The 19,042-nt window shown below is 44.6% G+C and overlaps 2 protein-coding genes across 6 annotated transcripts; one reads left to right on the plus strand and one right to left on the minus strand.

Moving 5' to 3' along the window:
- Nucleotides 1-488: 488 nt before the first annotated feature.
- LOC148131643 (zinc finger and SCAN domain-containing protein 9-like) lies at nucleotides 489-9,985 on the minus strand. Its single transcript, XM_087954016.1, has 2 exons — nucleotides 9,353-9,985; nucleotides 489-626 (listed from the first exon to the last, which is right to left on the minus strand). The coding sequence occupies exons 1-2, from the start codon at nucleotides 9,647-9,649 to the stop codon at nucleotides 489-491; spliced, it is 435 nt and encodes a 144-aa protein (XP_087810142.1). The 5' UTR covers nucleotides 9,650-9,985.
- Nucleotides 9,986-10,117: 132 nt separating this feature from the next.
- Nucleotides 10,118-18,356, plus strand: LOC113429641 (uncharacterized). 5 transcript variants are annotated; one of them, XR_015747078.1, is made up of 4 exons: nucleotides 10,368-10,392; nucleotides 12,288-12,396; nucleotides 16,155-16,264; nucleotides 17,266-17,401. XR_015747078.1 is itself a non-coding variant. In XM_087953259.1 (3 exons), the coding sequence occupies exons 1-3, from the start codon at nucleotides 10,326-10,328 to the stop codon at nucleotides 18,273-18,275; spliced, it is 1,188 nt and encodes a 395-aa protein (XP_087809385.1). In that variant the 5' UTR covers nucleotides 10,118-10,325; the 3' UTR covers nucleotides 18,276-18,356. The 5 variants fall into 5 exon arrangements, 4 of the variants coding, with proteins under 4 accessions (XP_087809385.1, XP_087809387.1, XP_087809388.1 ...); XM_087953259.1 differs by lacking the exon at nucleotides 16,155-16,264 and having other exon boundaries at nucleotides 10,118-10,392; nucleotides 12,286-12,396; nucleotides 17,266-18,356; XM_087953262.1 differs by lacking the exons at nucleotides 10,368-10,392; nucleotides 16,155-16,264 and adding an exon at nucleotides 10,120-10,319 and having other exon boundaries at nucleotides 17,266-18,356.
- The last annotated feature ends 686 nt before the right edge of the window (nucleotides 18,357-19,042 follow it).

A 19,042-nucleotide genomic window follows, 5' to 3' on the forward strand; every position in this document is an offset into this window, starting at 1 on the left:
ACTCAGCAGGACCTTCTGGTGGGAGACATCCAGGTCTCTGACCAGTTCTGGAGAACAGGTAGTGGAAATTTTGAGTAGTTCGGAGAACCGGCAAATACCACCTCTGACTGGCCCCGCCCCCATCTATTCTCTGCCTCCCATTGAGTCCCAGCTGATTGGCTGGGTCTTCTTTTGTTGCCCTGCACAGGAGAACAGAGCTGGAAAGCAGGTTAGTGGGGTGGGTAGGGAATGGTTACTTTGCAGTATCCTTCCCAGAGGTGGTATTCAGCAGGTTCTGACCAGTTCTGGAGAACAGGTAGCGGAAAATTTGAGTAGTTTTGCAAATACCACCTCTGACTGGAGATTTTACAGTATCCTTCTGCCACGCCCACAGAACCAGTAGTAAAAAAAAAAAAATTGAATCCCACCACTGGGGCCATTGTGTTCAAATGCACATAGATTCAGCGTTTAGTGTTAAAAGCAGCTCATGGATGCTTGGACTGGAACTCTCAGAAGAAAGTTATGAATTTGCCTGGCAAAGTGGCCCAAATTGGATCCTCCTGAAAAACAGGTCCTGAACAGGTCCTGTCTCCATCTCTTCTGCCCTGGAGCTCTGCTGAAATCTCCTCTGTGAATGGCTCCTGCACCTGAAGAACAGCCAGGTTCATAAGCCACTTTCAGAGGATGGTATCAATGTTAGTTTGCATTCCTTACCTTTTGCTTCCCCAACCCAATTCAGAGAGAATTTGGGGATTCTGCTCTGCACGTGACTTGTATTTCTGAGTAAGTGATGAATAGAGGGGAGTTAGAACAGCAAGCTGTGTTTTTATGTATATAAAATGTAAGGGTTTGTTAATTAGTTTATTTCTCTTACTATTGTGGTATTATAGGGCTTAATAAATGTGGCTCTGTACCAGAGGCAACTCACATAATCCAAATGTTTCCCCTTATCTAGGTTTAGATAACAATAGATCACAACATAAACACTGATTATTCTGAGACATGTGGATGAAAAGCTTTAGAGGGGCCATCCTGAAACATGCCCACGATTCGAAGGTTGCAGGGCATTTTGGATTCGTAAAAACCTTACACTTAGTCAAACAGCAGTTTTGGTGGCCATCTTTGAAAAAAGACAGAAGCATTATGTCACTACTTGTCCTGTTTATGCTTCAGCCAAATGACCTCCTGGGAAACCTGCTGGTCTGCTACAAAATGTAGCAAGGCTGAGTGCCCCATGGAGGGAAATTGCCATGGATTTCATTGTGGAATTACCTGAGAGTGGGGGAAATGCAGTCATTTGGGAGGTTACTTACCTATTTTCCAAACAGGTACATTTTGTGCCCTGTGCACAAAATTTACCCTTCTGCTAAAACTTTTTATTTTATATGTGTATAGACTACATGGTGTTCCTGACAGGTACATTTTGTGCCCTGTGCACAAAATTTACCCTTCTGCTAAACTGTTTATTTTATATGTGTATAGACTACATCAGGGGTCCCCAACCGCCGGTCCGCGGACCGGTACCGGTCCGCGGAACAAGTCTTACCGGGCCGCTGGTTGCTGGCGCCGCCATCTTTTTGGTAAAAAGTGCTTCCGGTGAGCTTTTCCGGGTAGAAAGCTCACCGGAAGCACGTTTTCATCAAAAAGATGGCGGCGCTGCGCTTCGGTGAGCTTTTCCGGGTAGAAAGCCATTTCTACCCAGAAAAGCTCACGAGCGCTGGCGCCATTCTTTTTGATGAAAAAGTGCTTCCGGTGAGGTCACCGGAAGCACTTTTTCATCAAAAAGATGGCGTGCCCAGCTAATGCCGGTACCGGGCCGCGCCATAAAAAAGGTTGGGGATACCGGGCCACGGCGTAAAAAAGGTTGGGGATCACTGATTTACAGCACACTCTGGGTAGATTATAATGTCAGCATATTGCTCCCAACAGCCTGGGTCATTTTACCAACCATGGAAGGATGGACGGCTGAGTCAACCTTGAGCCTGTCAGGATCAAATTCCAGACTGTGGGCAGAGTTAGCCTGCAATACTACATTCTAACCATTGCATCACCAGGACTCCTATCTTTCTGTAATATATCAAATAAGAATAGTTTTGATGCCTTAGAAATATTTTTATTCTGCATAGTTATTTTTAAATTCTTACTTTACTTTCAGACAGCACATGTTGAAATCCTAATTCTCACTTACTGATTCATTGATTTTTGCAAGCAAATCCTCTTGGCACGGAGCATTTCTTCTGGTTGAGTCTCCTGTTTAATAAAGTTGTCTCTTTAGCGAAAGTAACTCAGCAATCTGGAAACAAACGATCGTGGTGAACACTTGGAAATTCCCCAGAGGAATTATCAAGCTTTTCTTGCAATCAAAAGGCTGATAGTCTTTTCTCCGGTATGTGTCCTCTTGTGTTTAATAAGAGTAGAATTGCACTTTTTCGTCAAAAAAAGATGGCGGCGCCCAGTTGATGCCGGTACCGGGCCGCGGCGCCCAGCTGATGCCGGTACCAGGCCGCGGCGTCAAAAAGGTTGGGGATCACTGGACTACATGGTGTTCCTGAGTGTATAATTTCAGATAGGGAGGCTCAATTCACTTCGAACTTCTGGAGGGAGTTCTTGAAGTCATTGGGCTCCATCCAGGGCTTAAGCTCCACCCACAAACCAATGGGGCTTGTGAGAGAACTAACTCGGTATTGGAACAATATCTTAGATGTTATGTAAATTATTAACAAGACGACTGGTCTTATCTATTGCCTTTTGCAGAGGTAGCTTACAATAACCCCATCCACAGTAGCACTGGTTTCACCCCGTTCAAAGTAGCTACTGGTCAGGATTTTGTACCCATCTCAGAGCTACCACAGGAGAGACCCCAAATCCCGTTGTTAGCAGAGTGGTTAACCCAGCTCTAGCTTACCTGGTTACCCATAAAGCACCGGGTAATGCTCTTCTTCAAAACAAGAAGAGAGTTCTACAAAAATCCGACCAAGTGGGGGATAAGATCTTCTTGTCCACTAAATATTTACAGACCACCCAGAAATCAAAAAAGTTGGGACCTAAGTATGTTGGGCCTTTCCCAATTGTCCGGGTTGTGAGTGCTGTTGCGGTGCAGCTACAACTGCCAAAAGCCCTTAGAAGGATCCACCCTGTTTTTCATGTTAGTTTGCTGAAACCTGAACATACTTTCCCATTTGCGACCTGACCAGGCCGCCCCACCAGTTCCTCTTCTGATTGAACAATATTTTAAAATTAAGGAAATTCTGGATTCCAGGAAATAGAGAGGAAGACTTCAATATTTAGTTGTTTGGAAACAATTTTCCTCCTTCTCAGTCGGAAGGGGTAAATGACCGTGCTGTCAGGGCCCCTAAACTTGAACAAGCTTTTCGTTCTAAATATCCTGACCAGCCTTAATGTACTTTTGTATATATATAACTGTATCTGGAATGTTTATTTTCCTGCTATCTTCTCTTTTAGCCTCCAAGAATTCTTCCTGACATCTTTAATTGCTTGACTCTTGCCGGCTGCCATGGAAACGGGGGGAGGGATAATTGGGCTCCTTGGGGGATGGAAGTTGAAGTTGTGTGAACTGTAAAAGATGGGACGCTTTCCTGCTTTCTGCACAAATGCAGCCACTTATCTTTTCTAGGCCAAAGCCAACCGTCTTGGCATACCAGATGTGTGAGACGCCATCTGAAGATGTAACCCCCATGACATTATACACACCTCAGATTGGATGTCCAGTTTGAACTGTTGGGGGTGGGGACTTGGGATAACTTTCAATATGTAATTTCCACGCCTTTTGCCTCAGTTCTTGCTTTCTTTTTTGTTGCTATCACTTCATATCCAGTAAAAGTACTTTTCCCTATATTAAATGGAATCTAAGGTTTTCTTTCTTGGATATTGAATGGAGGCACAGCTGACACCGCACTCCTTACATCCTGGTGTAACCTAATTTGGTAATGAAACCTCTGCAAGAAAACAAGCAAGCTCACAATGTTTTTTACCTCATGTTAAGGCATACACTCAAAAGCAAGGTTAAGGCATACACTCAAAAGAAGGCCGGAAACCCTGTAATTGTGGAGTCTCTCTGGCAAGAACAAAGAATGCTTGTTCACAAAATATATGCATATGTCAACTCATAAAATATGTTTCTGGTATTTTAGAGTTGCCAGCAGAAAGGGAGTGGGAGCAGTGCAGCAGCTTGCAAAAACGAAACTGCATTCCATAAATGTTTTCATGGAGTTTCTAGGCAACCGAAGTTTCTGCCGCAAAATTCTAACTGGAGAACATGATTGATGACTCTTGGCTATGGATGTGTCCCATTGGAGAATATGAATTACGATACAGCCAGGGGGTGGGGGAAAACCAGGGTCAAGGGTGACAATGAATAATGTGTCTCAGTCGGCTACACCCAGGCAGCACCGGCATGTCTACACCTAATAAATCTTCTTTAAGAACCCGAAGTGGCCCGCCGGTTTGGCATCGCGGCTTCTCTGAAGGACTACAGTATGTAGGAATTCTGGGACGTAGAGTTTTGTCCCTTTCTACCCTAGGTCATCTCTTTTTGTTAAAATGCTGGAAACTCATGATTTAAATGGGAGTCCTGACAATGCACAAGTAACACTTGTAGCAATTCTAGGTGGTTAAAGGATTGATAACAGTAACAAAGAGTTAGACATCCTGCATAGCTCAGCTAAAAGTTAGGAATAGGGATGGCCTGGAACAAATAAAATGTATGTTAGATAACTCCTGGAGCATTCATTAGCCAAGGATTAGGAACGGGGCCGGCTAGAGACCAATAGACCCAATTGTTAGATCAGAGGTTCCAACCTTTTGGACTTGAGGGACCACTAAAATTCATAATTTTATATCCTACAAACCACCAATATGAATTTTTTTAAAAAGGATAATTACATTTGTAAAATAATGATCAGAGAACTTTCATTTTATTAATATGAAATGCACCTATTTAATATAACAAAATTATAAACGCTTATTTAGTCATAATAAAATCTTTACAGGTTGTTTAATTGTAACAAAATTATTAAAGTTAGTGTAATTATAACAAAACAATTGAAGCTTATTTAAGTATTACACATTTTTAGTGTGATATTTGTTTCTGCTTGTTTGAAATAAGTTTATGGATTTTGGGCTCCAATGACGTTACTGCAAGACGAAGAGTCGTTTTTATTTCAAGCCGAGACCGGTACCGAGTTTTAATTGCTGTGACTGATGAAAATGTCTTTTCGCACAAATATGTTGTTGAAAATTGGATCAAAATTTTCATTGCTTTTTCACTCAGCAATGGGTATTCACTTTTTACAGAGAGCCAGAAATGAGGACTTGAGATGGATGAGTGGAATTTAATTTTGAGATGGCCGTCGCATGATAGATCAATGAGGTTTTCTTTTTCATGCATACTTAAATTGCTATCTTCAATGTTTGCTGCAAATGGATCTATTATCCACATATTGCCATGTCTGGGATCTTCGTTCTTTGGGTAGTAACAACCAAAAGATTCTGTGAGTGATTGTAGGTGTTGTTGAACAATGGTTATTACCTGCCGGTTAACATCCTTCTCTCTCATATATTCAGCAAAATTTGAAAACATCTGAAGATCGTCTTCAGCCAACCGCGTTTGCCACAGTAATATTTTCCTTTGAAAAGCATCCATTTTACCTCGTAGTGCGAATACCTCAAGTTGTCCTTGCAAAGATATGTTTAGTTCATTTAACAGCGCAAAAATATCTGCCAGGTATGCAAGCTTGGCTACCCACTCATCGTCAGACAAGAGTTCCTGAAATTTTGGATTATTTTGTTGATAGAAAAACAATTTGACTTCTTCACGAAGAGCAAACAGTCGGGTTAGTATTTTGCCCCTGGACAGCCATCTCACCTCAGTGTGAAGAAGGAGGTGAGTATATTCAGAACCCATTTCTTCACAAAGTGCCTCAAACATTCGAGAATTGAGCGCTTTGTGTCGAATTTCATGTACAATTTTAATAATATCTGATAATACTTCGTGTAGTCCTGGGCACATTTCTTTTGTCACAAGTTGCTCACGATGTATAATGCAGTGTGTAGACAAAATGTCTGGGTGACCAACATTTTTCACCTTTGCAACAATTCCTGAAAGATGTCCAGTCATGTTTGCGGCACCGTCTGTACATATCCCAATACATTTTTTCCATTCAATTCCATGTTCCAGGAAATAACTGCTCAGTGCTTCAAAAATCTCAGAGCTAGTTGTTCTACCCGGCAAGTTGAGCGAGCAAAGTAGCTCTTCCTGTAACTCTCCTTCACACTCAATCCTCACAAAACAAAGGAGAAGTGCCTTATTACTTACGTCTGTTGATTCATCAAGTTGAATTGCATAAAACGGGGAATTTTTCACCATGTTTATAACTTGATTTTCAATATCTTCAGCCATGTCTTCAATTCTGCGCCTGATGGTGTTAGCGGACATAGGAATTGCATTCAGTTCCTGAACAGCCTGCTTTCCCAAAACCTCTTCACAGGCTTGTAACATGCAAGGCTTAATTAATTCTTCTCCAATCGTATACGGCTTTTTATTTTTTGCGATCTGAAGTGCTGTCAGATAAGAAGCCTTTAATAAGGACTTATCTTCAACAGCCATTTTTGTTGAAGCCGTTACTTGCTTTTGCATATTTTCATGCATTATTTGAAAATATTCAAGTGATTTGTAAGCTAAATCCGGGTGTATTGATTGCAAGTGTCTTTTGAGTTTCGAAGGTTTCATGCCTTCATTGGATAAAATCTTAGAACACACAATACAAAGTGGCCGTGGATCCAGCTCACTACCAGGTTCTTGAATAAATCCAAATTTCAAATAGTCCAAATGATATTTTCTTGATATTTTGAGTTTCTTCTTCTTTCCGACTCCAGTTTGAATGTTCTTCCTAATGGTGACTGACGAGGACTGTGGAGGCTCCAATTCATTGATCAGCTCATGGTTAAATGAAGTATACATATTGTTGTTACTATTGTCGTTAGTAATGTTATCTTTTGTATTACCAAAGAAATGCAAAATATTCCTTTGCTTTTCACTCATCATGGGAACCATTTGAATCTAAAATCAAACAAGAAATGACAGTTGTCAAAATCAAATTATTTGATGCCATTAAGTATTGCAGTCAAAGGAAATACAGTTAAGGTCAAACTTACCTAAAAAGGGCATCTGAGAAATAAAACAATCGGATGAGAATTGGTATCCTCAGAGCAGGGTGACTGTTGTAATGGTCAAAACAATATTGAAGCGTGCAGCTCAGCAATGGCTGCCTCATCTTAAGACTACCCTGATGTCACGCTGCACCTCTTGTTTCCCCCTCACTAGTGCAGTTTGTGAATTTAGTGCAGGGGTCGTTAAACTTTTTAAACAGGGGGCCAATCCACAGTCCCCAGACTGTTGGGGGCTGGACTATAGTTTGATCTGCCTAATGACTGGCTAGGTAAAAATGGCCAACTCGATGTCACTCACATCGAGGGGTGCCTCGCTGGTCTCTCCTCGCCTGCCCGCCTGGGCTCCTTGGGGCCCCAACAGGAAGCAGTTGTTGGAACTAAACAGCCACCACGAAGAAAAAGAGTTGGCAAAACAGCCGGCTCAGTTTAAATTGGATCTTACCGAGAAGGAGGCTCAGCAGAAGCCCCTCACTGAGGACTACGAGCATAGGCTTTCCAAGCAGAGGGAAGACCTGCGGGAGTGCAAGGCCAGGTACTGGCACCTGGAGGCTCAGCGGGCTGAGATGGTCAGCCAGTTCCAGGCCATGATGCAGTCCCACTGGAACGAGGCCCTCCGGCTCTTCGCCACCAACGGCACTTCCCTCCGGCCTTCGCTCAAAGCCCCGCACCAGGAGGCTGAAGCAGACCCCAAGTTGGAATTTCTGCCCCCCCGGCCTCCAACCCACCCAAAAAGACCCCAAAGGGGGAGATTCTCTGCAACAATCCTGGCATGGGCAACTCAAGGGAGCTGGCATGGGGCAAGGTGGGACTGCTGCAGCCCATCCTCCAGTAGCAGAACAAACTGCAAGGGATCTCAAGACCTGGTCGTGAGAAGTCCCATGTTCCTCAGAAGACGGGGAAGAAAGTCTCGGGTCCGCTGGCACTCTGGTGTACCACTCTGGTGTACCTTGGCAGCTGGACTATTTCTCTCCGCCTCCCCTTTCTTGTTTTCCTGCTGGATCGATGCAGCGGGACATCGGTCCTAGCTTGACCCTGGGGCGCTGTGTCCGGACCAGACACTTTCTCTCGGCCTCCAAGCAGGAGGCCCAAGAGAAAGCCCTTGGTTCAGGCACAAAGCCTTCCAGGAAACTCTTTTGTGTTCCTTCTCTCAAGCTGGGTCCATCGGAGTGAAGGAAAATGAAGAGGGGCAGACTGACGGTGGTGGGAAAGTGGCTCCCATGTTCCAGAGCTGTAGTAGTCACAGGACTGGCCCAACTACTGGCAGCTGCTTCGGGATGATCAAACCCTGGGACTATTGCAGCTCTGGAATATGGGACCGATTTAGCTGCAATGCACGGCAAAGCTAGGGAGAACTTTCCTACACTGCTTTGGTGAGCTCCTCAAGGCGAGGAGGCCTCGTAGAAGCCAAGAAGCAGGCTCGAAAGGCAGCTGAGCCTCCCCCCCACTCCTCAGGTAACCGTTGGGCTGAGCGTGCTGAGTCCAGGGCAGATTTCCCTCCCCCACTTTCCAGTTCGTGTGGCTCGCATCACTCTACTCAAGGTTTGCGCTCGGCCCAAGTGTGGGGGTCCAGCAGGTGGGCAGGGATGATATGGGCGGCACGGCCTCGTGTTCACACTCGGCCAGATTAATTGCTTTCCATGGGCCATATCCGGCCCAGAGGCTGTAGTTTGAAGATACCTGATTTTTTAGTGCAATATAAGATTTTTTAGTGCAAGATTTTTTAGTGCAATATAAGAAATGCAAAAATGCAAACATTTTCTCACGGGCCACCAGTGGTCCGCGGACCACCAGTTGGGGATCTCTATGTTAGATCATTACTAAAATGTTTATCAGATTATATTTCTTATTATCCCACCTTCTGCTTTAGGGAAAATGCATAAAGCTTTCTTAATCCTTTGCTCTTGGCATTTTGGCCAGGACCCCTTTTCCTTGGAGCACCCCAATAAAAAGGAAATCAAAATCTGCACCTCGTGTCTGGCGTCCTTCATTGGCCTCGCCACCAGGCTCAGACCCGGACTGGGAACCACACACTCAGAGGCACCAAGGATTACACAACCATCCCCACGTCACCCAGGAGCTACCGATATTCTCCTTTATTGATACACGGATGGATCTTTGATCCTCCCCTCCCCTCTCCATCCTCAGCTCCCAGGGTGAGACACACACACACACACCCCTTCCTCACCTGCTCCTTTCCGGGCTCTTCCCTCTGGGCTTGGCTGAGCAGGAAGCCTTCGGCCAGGGCCACCGCCTGGGAACAGCTCTCGGCTCCGCACTCCCTCACCCAGTTCGCCATCTCCGGGGGCAGCAGGGCCAGCAGATAGTCCAGCACCACCAGGTCCAGCATCTCGTCTTTGCTGCTTTTTTCCGGCCGCAGCCACTGATGGCACAGGCGGTGCAGGCGGCTGCAAATCTCCCGGGGCCCCTCGGCCACGTGGCTGCAGAGATCGGGTGGAGCCTCTGGGACGAGGGTGTTCTCCATCCTGGCTTCCACTGGGTCTCCTGCCCCAAGGCGATGCGCGGGGGGGCTCCCACCAGCCTCTACGCACGCCCTTCTCCGCTTTCCAGGGGGCGGGGAGAAATGCTTCGGGGGCTTCTGCGCCCGAGATGCCTCCAGAAGTTGTAGGGGTTGGACTAGAAGACCTCCAAGGCCCCTTCCAACTCCGTTAGTCCGTTAATCTGTTGAGAAGAAAACTGCGAATCGTTTCCGCCACAACTTTTTCTTCGCGCTCCTGGTTCCCGGGCGCCACACGCTACAATGAATGAGTCCGAACGATAGATGCGCGCCGTCTAGAGTGGCCCTGTGGTAGCCAGAGAACGAAAGGGGAAAGGAGCCCGAACGATAGATACGCGCCGCCTAGAGTGGCCCTGAACGAAAGGGGAAATTTTCCTCTTCCGGCCTGCCGGGAGGTTCTGTGTCTGCTGCTCTTCTTCCGACAAAGAGAGGGGGCGGGGGGGGCGAGGGGGAAGCTTCGCAGCCGCGGAGGCTGGGAGGGCGTCGGATGCAAAAGGCAGGGAAGGAGCGATGATCTCGGGGTCACCCCTCTAACTCAGAGCGCATGCACTTCCCTTGGTCCCTGCGCCGTGCAGGGAAGTCGAGGGAAGCCCCTCGGATGGTCAAAGACGGAATTTCCCCCCACCGGTGAATCCAGGTGAAGATGCAGGAAAGGCGCCTGGTAGCACCTTTGCCATTTATAGCATCTCTTACCTCGCAACGCTCGCAAGGTTCGTTTCTCTCGTTGGATACATGTATACACTCCAGTGTAAGGATTCAGACAACTGCTTGAAAGCCAAGTCTTTTTTTTTTTTTTTTTCCCCAGAAAAAGAGACAGCAAGAAATCTGCGTTCCTGGGGCTAGCTAGCTAACTTTGAATTGTGAATTCCTGTTCTTTATACCTTTTTTCTCCCTTTGTGTGTGAATGTTCGTTTAGTGTTTAATGTTTAGATATTAAAATCCTGTCAGAGTTTAATTTTCGCCGGAAGGCATACTTAAGCGAGGTGTGGAAAATAACTCTGCGGGGCAGCTTGATTGCCTTATCGGTTCTTTCTTAATCTCTTTTACCTTTATAATGGGTTTTTCTATTTGTTTCCTGGCAATCTCCTGTCTGTTTCCTATGTAATTTTTTCTGTGTCTTTTGTTTGTTTGTTTTGTTGATTGGGCCTGTAAGGGTTTTCTTTTTCTTGTTTCCCTAGCTTTCTTAATTACTTGGCTTTTGTCTAGGGGGCTCCTTTCAATACTTTTTATTAAATTTCTTTTCCTATGCAAGTTTGTTCTATGGCTGGCCTGATGTTCCCCTCGGGCTTTTCCTGCTTGGGTGTCACCACTGTCCTCGTGAAGTTCCCTTTCCACAATATAATATATGTGGGTACATGCATCATCCATCCAACCATCCATTCATTCATATAATATATGTGGGTACATCCATCCATCCACCCATCCTGTCATGTTTATGTAGTGTATATTAGAAGGGGAGATCCTTTGAGAGCTGTATGCAACAAAATTTCATTATAATGTATGCCGATTAGGACATGTTCAGCGTGACAATAAAGTTATTTTAAGTCTACAGAACAAGAGGTTTGTGAGTGCATAGAGCGGCTAAAGCAGGGGTCCCCATACTTGGCAACTTTAAGATTTGTGGACTTCAACTCCCAGAATTCTGGGAGTTGAAGTCTACAAGTCTTAAGATAGATAGATAGATAGATAGATAGATAGATAGATAGATAGATAGATAGATAGATAGATAGATAGATAGATAGATAGACAGATAATAGAAAGAGAAAGAAAAGGAAGACAGACAGACAGATAGATGAAAGAAAAAGGAAGACCGATAGATAGAATGATAGATAGAATGATAGAATACTTTATTGGTCAAGTGTGATTGGACACACAAGGAATTTGTCTTGGTGTAAATACTCTCAGTATACATAAAAGAAAAGATACATTCATCAAGAGTCGAGAATCATAAGTTATGATGACACTTAATGATCGTCATAGAGTACAATAAGCAAATCATACTAGGAAACAGACAATATAAATCGTAAGTATACAAGCGAAGTTGCCAAGTTTGGAGACCTCTGGGCTAGAGCTCGACGGACGTGAGATTGAAATCGGGGAAGGGGATTGGAGTGGGAAGGCAGGTTGGATTTGGGTGTGTGTGCTGCAAAATGGAAGGGAAACCTTGCCATCGGCCTCGCCCTTGAAGTTCGCAGGAGTGGCTGGATCCCTGGTTTGCCTTGTATCAGCAGGTCCCTCTCTCTCCATGAACGTCAGACTTGCTCTCCCATACGTACAGTTTTCCACCTCTCTTGTTTTTGCTTTCTCCGCTTAAAATATCTTCCAGGGGCGCTCATTTGCCAGGTTGCAAGAGCAGATGATGGCCACACCTGGCCTTAGGTTCTACCTCGGTTTACCCAAAGGTGCTTTTTTTTTTTTTTTTAAAGGAAGCAACTGGACTTTCTTGTTTTTTCTTTTGAAGACGTTTCACTTCTCATCCAAGAAGCTTCTTCAGTTCTGACAGGATGGTGGGGAATGGAAGGATTTATATTCCTTGCAGACAGCTGATTTGAGCTGGGGACTTGATATAATTATAGCTATGTGTATTTCGTGTTTATTTTTATAGCAAGTCCAGGTACTTTTCTCCAACCTGGAAATAGATGCAGGAGAATCAAAGCAGATGCAGCCACCTGACAAACCTCATCAAGAAAGAAACAGAAAAACCACCTTTTCTGGTAAGTCTTCCTGGATTTCTCGTGTTATATTAAGGTCAGATTAGAATAGCTGCAGGAAGGGATGGAGGTAAACAAACCCAGTGAGGTTTTTAACACATTACACAGGTAATCCTCGACTTACGACCAAAAATGTATGTTTCTGAAACATTTTGTTAAGTGAATGTTGCCCCATTTTATGACTTTTCTAGCCGCTGTTGTTAAGCGAATCATTGCAATTTAATTTAGTAAAAATGTTTCATCGATGAATCTGGCTTCCCCATTGACTTTGCTAGTCAGAAGTTCGCAAAAGGGTGTAGGAAGTTAGCACCCGCCCCTCTCCTAGGAAAATGAAATATTTTAGGATATACTAAAAAGGCAGAATATTTTCCCTAAAGAGAGAAGTAGAAACTCAGAAACAGAAACTCACCTCAGAAACAGAAGCTCACTCCCACCTTTGTTAAGGCCTGGGCCAGAGTATTCTACATAACAAAGCCCTCTACCCATCTTACCACCTGGCCTGGGAAGATTGCATCAGCCAGCACTCAGGTGAAGCCATGTGGTCCAGACAAAGCCTACAAAGTTAGCTAAGACCCGCCCCGGGAATCTAACAGCCAATGGGATACATTTCTTATACAAAACAGGAAACACTAAGGGGAGGCCCAACAGAGGGTATATAACTAAGGGTCTCTCAGCATCTTGGCCCTTCTTTCCCTTCAACCAACACCTTGAAGCATGTGATCGTTTTTTTCACTTTGGAGCTCCAAGCCGTGAGGTCCTGTCCACCATTAAACCATCTTTCCAAACAGCCTCCATGTTTCCAGTGTCTTTTCCCCCACTTGGACCCGAACCCAGAAGGATATTTCTTCCAACAAGTGGATCACATGACCCTAGGACACTGCGTTACCAATTTGAACCAGTTGCCAAGTGTCTGAATTTTGATCCCATGACTACAAGGATGCGGCAACGGTCCTAAGTGTGAAAAGGGGCCACTGTTTTCCTTGCTGTTGTAACTTTGAACAGTCTAGAATAGAATAGAATAGAATAGAATAGAATAGAACAGAACAGAACAGAACAGAACAGAATTCTTTATTGGCCAAGTGGGATTGGTGCAAATGCTCTCAGTGTACATAAAAGAAAAGATACATTATCAAGAGTCAAGAATCATAAGGTACAACACTTAATGATAGTCATAGGGTACAATAAGCAATCAAATCATACTAGGAAACAGTCAATATAAATCGTAAGGATACAAGCAACAAAGTTACAGTCATACAGTCACAAGTGGGAGGGGATGGGTGATAAGGAGTGATGAGAAAATTAATAGTAATAGTAGTGCAGACTTTGTAAAGAGTTGGATAGCGTTGAGGGAATTATTTGTTTAGCAGAGTGATGGCATTCGGGAAAAAACTCTTGTGTCTGTTTGTTCTGGTGTGCAGTGCTCTATAGCAGGGATCCCCAACCTTTTCGACGCCGCGGCCCGGTACCGGCATCAGCTGGGCGCCGCGGCCCGGTACCGGCATCAACTGGGCGCCGCCTTTTTTTGAAAAAGTGCTTCCGGTGACCTCACCGGAAGCACTTTTTCGTCAAAAGATGGCGGCGCAGCGCTCCGGTGAGCTTTTCGGGTAGAAATGGCTTTCTACCCGGAAAAGCTCACGAGCGCTAAGCGCCCATCTTTTTGTGAAAAGTGCTTCCGGTGAGCTTTCTACACGAAAAGCTCACCGGAAGCACTTTTACCAAAAAGATGGCGGCACCCAGCAACCAGCGGCCCGGTAAGAGTTGTTCCGCGGACCGGTATCGGTCCGCGGACCGGCGGTTGGGGACCCCTGCTCTATAGCGTCATTTTGAGGGTAGGAGTTGAAACAGTTTATGTCCAGGATGTGAGGGTTCTGTAGATATTTTCACAGCCCTCTTTTTGACTCATGCAGTATACAGGTCCTCAATGGAAGGCAGGTTGGTAGTCATTGTTTTTTTTAACTAAATGAATTGTTGTAAGTTGAGGACTGCCTGTAATTCTTAATTAATTTGTAACTTGCCTCAATTTTACGCGTAACAGAAAACAAGCATTCTATTTTCTCCTTTCACCAGGCCTGCAGTGGCACCACTACAACGTGGCTGGGTGGGTGGGTAGGCATGCATTATGGACTGTAGGCAGGTGGAAGGATGGGGGCTGCAGGCACGCATACATTGTGAAACACGAGTTATCTGGGATGTTGTCCTTTGTAGCTGGTCTGTAGGAGAAGAGTTGGGGATGGCAGTGAGTTACAGCAGTGGTCCCTAACCACCGGGCCCCGGACCGATACCGGTCCGTGGATCATTTTGTACCGGGCCGCCTATTTTGCTTGGGCGCCGCCATCTTGTTTTGACAGCGCTTGAGAAAGTGCTTCCGGGTGAGCTTGTCGGTCGTCGGTTGGAAAGCGGCGTTTGGGTGCTGAAGGAATCCTCGCGCCTTAGTTTCGTTGAAGGGGGTGTGTGGCTTCGAACGAAGAGCCGTCCCGATGGCGGTGGAGTCTCGCGTTACTCAGGAGGAGATTAAGAAAGAGCCCGAAAAGCCCATCGACTGTGAGAAGGTACAAAGGAGGAGTTGAAGGTGGCGGGGAGAAGCGGGGGACTGCTGGCTGGCCGGTCGCTCGGCTCGCCTTGCCTTGGTCGTGCATGCTGATGCTGGTACCGGTCCGTGGATCATTTTGTACATTTTGTACCGGTCCGTGGTACAAAAAAGGTTGGGGGCCACTGAGTTACAGGACCAATCTGCAACCTGCCTTGCTGCTTCGTCATTGACTTTGCTTGTGGGAAACCGGCAGGGAAGGTCCCAAATGATGATCACATGACTACTAGACTCTGCAATATTTGTGAACTGGTTGACAAGTGCCTGGACTGAGATCATGTGACCCCAGGCTTGCTGGGACAGCCAGGACTTCAAGGATCAGTTATTACGTTCCGTAGTAACTGATCAGTTATTATGGACTTTCTATCTGAGGCAGCAGGGCCTCAGATAGAAAGTCCATACAGAGAGTGTTAAGGACAGCCGAGAAGATTATAGGAAGCTCACTTCCCATTATTCAGGATACTGCTTATAAGCGCTATGTGCTTAGAGCTCAAAGCATTGGCAGAGACCCCACACACCCTCTTCATGGTCTGTTTCTGATGCTCCCCTCTGGAAGGAGGTGTCAGAATATTTCTAGCAGGACTGCCCGATTCTGTAACAGCTTTGTTCCCTATGCCATTCGTCTGGAAAACTCGCAAGATTCATTTTTCTCACCAGGTACATGTATACATCCAAATTAGACTGTGTTGTTTCTCTGTGTAATATAATATACTTGGGTATATGCATGATTTTGTATTTATTTATTTATTTTGTCATGTTTATGTAGTGTATATGGAAGTGGAGACCCTTTGAGAGTTGGATGCAACAAAATTTCATTTTAATGTATGCCGACTAGTGTATATTCAAAGTGACCATAAAATTAGTCTAAGTCCCCTTGTTCATCACCATTGTAATTTTGAATAGCCAGAGCATGTGTGGTCATTAATCAAGAACTACCTGTATGAGTAGTTCTTGATTAATGGGACGTGGTGGCTCAGTGGCTAAGACGCTGAGCTTGTCGATCAGAAGTGTCGGCAGTTTGGCGGTTCGAATCCCTAGCACCGCGTAATGGAGTGAGCTCCCATTACTTATCTCAGCTTCTGCCAACCTAGCAGTTTGAAAGCATGTAAAAATGCAAGTAGAAAAATAGGGACCACCTTTGGTGGGAAGGTAACAACGTTCCATCTGCCTTCAGCGTTTAGTCATGCCGGCCACATGACCACGGAGACGTCTTCGGACAGCGCTGGCTCTATGGCTTTGTAATGGAGATGAGCACCACCCTCTAGAGCCGGAAACAACTAGCACGTATGGGTGAGGGGAACCTTTACTTTACTTATATGAGTGCTCTCTTTTACTTTATTTTAGGTTTAGGCAATGTTTTCTCCCACAGTTAAAAAAAGATCAATTACAGGTAGTCCTTGACTTACAGCAGTTCACTTAGTGACCCTTGAAAGTTACAACAGCACTGACAAAAGTGGCCATTTTCTCCAGTTATGACCTTTGTAGCATCCCCATGGTCACGTGATCAAAATTCAGATGCTTTGCAGCTGGTTCATATTTATGACCGTTGCAGTGTCCCCGGGGTCATGGGATCTCCTTTTGCGACCTTCTGACAAGCAAAGTCAATGGGGAAGCCAGGTTCCGTTTAACAGCCATGCGCCTAAGTTAACACCTACAGTGATTCACTTAACAACTGTGGCCAGAAAGGTTGTAAAAATGGAGCCAGACTCACTTAACAAATGCCTCACTTAACCGCAGAAATGCTGGGCTCAAATGTGGTCGTAAGTCAAGGACTTCCTGTACACAGTTGTGGGAAATATGAATTAAGCATCTCAGTCGATTATAATGGTAGTGTCGGGGCTCCAACAAATCCACCCCCATTCAAATCATAATTTTCTAGCTGCATCTCTCAGAGTAAAAAAAAAATGATTTATTAGGCGTTACCTGGGTGCAGCTGACTCTAAGACACATTTTTCATTTCATCCTTGGCCCTGGTCTTCCCCCCACCCCCTGGATGTATATTCTCCAATGGAACACATCCATAGCCAAGAGTCATCAATCATGCTCTCCAGTAATAATCTTGCGTGCCAACAGCTTCGGCTGCCTAGGAATTATCTGAAGCATTTGAAGAATGCACTACTTTCCCCTACTCCCTTTCTGCTGGCAACTAAAAAGATCAAAGAAGTGTTTTTAGTTGACAGGTAGTATAGTAAAAGCAGTTGTGATCAAACAGAGAAAAGGAAACTTGCCTTGTTTTCTTTTTTTTAAAAAATCATGACACTTTTTTTTTGCCCCCTGCAAATCAGGTATCGGACAAGGGAAGGCAACCCTGGGAGGCAGTGTTGAGTTGAAGAGTTTGGGCCATTTGGAACTCCATGAAGCTTTACAGGAGAAAGCTGAAATTAATTGTTTTCGATTTCATGACGAGGAAGAGACACCTGGACATCGGCAGAGAGGCAAAACTAATTTGGACTGCGATCTAGGCCTGGTAGGAAAGCAATCCCCATTTTGGGAGGAAAGAGACAGTGGTTTGGATGAAAATGCCATTCAGCAGGGGATTAAGCAGATCTTCGATCTCCTTGAGAATCCAAGAAAGCCCGTGGTGCTGAAGGCCCACAGATGCTCCTATTGTGGGAAAAACACAAGCTGCAGATCGCAGCTGATTATGCACGAGAGGATCCACACTGGAGAAAAACCATACAGGTGCTCCGAGTGTGGCAAAAGCTTTGGTCGAAACAGCTCCCTGGCAGTTCACCGAAGGACCCACATGGGAGAAAAGCCGTACGAATGCTCCCAGTGTGGGAAGGTCTTTCGCTGCAGCTCCAACCTTTTTATCCATAAAAGGACCCACACCGGAGAGAAACCCTATCAGTGCTCTCGGTGCGGCAAAAGCTTTAGCAAGCACACCACCCTCATGATTCATAAGAGGACTCACACGGGAGAGAAACCATTTGAATGTCCGGAATGCGGGAAAAGCTTCAATACTAGTTCAAATCTTACAAGCCATGTGAAGTTGCACACGGGAGAGAAACCCCACAAATGTTTGCAGTGTGGGAAAAGTTTCAGTCGGAATTCCAACCTGGTGATACACCAGAGGACTCACACAGGAGAGAAACCATACGAGTGTCCCGATTGTGGGAAAGGTTTCACAACTAGCTCGAATCTAATAAGTCATGTCAGTTTACACACGGGCGAGAAGCCGTTCAGATGCCCAAACTGTAGCCAGTATTTCAGCCACAGTTCTACTCTTATTAAACACAAGAGGACACATACAGGAGAAAAGGCTATCAGCCTTTTGATTGCAAGAAAAGCTTGATAATTCCTCTGGGGAATTTCCAAGTGTTCACCACGATCGTTTGTTTCCAGATTGCTGAGTTACTTTCGCTAAAGAGACAACTTTATTTTTTTTTTTTTTTTTAAAACAAGTTTTATTAATTTTTAAAACACACAAATTGTCATTATTCATTACATGTTTAAACCTTTTTTCATTGTCAATTTAACAAGTCAGATAAATTATAATTCTGTTTTAAACCATTTCCATACAACATACCAAAACCTCTTATTCAATTTCTTAAAGAGACAACTTTATTAAACAGGAGACTCAACCAGAAGAAATGCTCCGTGCCAAGAGGATTTGCTTGCAAAAATCAATGAATCAGTAAGTGAGAATTAGGATTTCAACATGTGCTGTCTGAAAGTAAAGTAAGAATTTAAAAATAACTATGCAGAATAAAAATGTTTCTAAGGCATCAAAACTATTCTTATTTGATATATTACAGAAAGATAGGAGTCCTGGTGGCACAATGGTTAGAATGCAGTATTGCAGGCTAACTCTGCCCACAGTCTGGAATTTGATCCTGACAGGCTCAAGGTTGACTCAGCCGTCCATCCTTCCATGGTTGGTAAAATGACCTAGACTGTTGGGAGCAATATGCTGACATTATAATCTACCCAGAGTGTGCTGTAAATCAGTATGTGTTTTGTTTTTTTTTTTTTTTGTTTTTTTTTTTTTTTTTTTTTTTTTTTTTTTTTTTTTTTTTTTTTTTTTTTTTTTTTTTTTTTTTTTTTTTTTTTTTTTTTTTT

This window comes from Notechis scutatus, chromosome 2 (genome assembly GCF_049901735.1).
Source record: "Notechis scutatus isolate UNSWTSFEM ecotype Mainland chromosome 2, rNotScu1.2, whole genome shotgun sequence".
NCBI lineage: Eukaryota > Metazoa > Chordata > Lepidosauria > Squamata > Elapidae > Notechis > Notechis scutatus.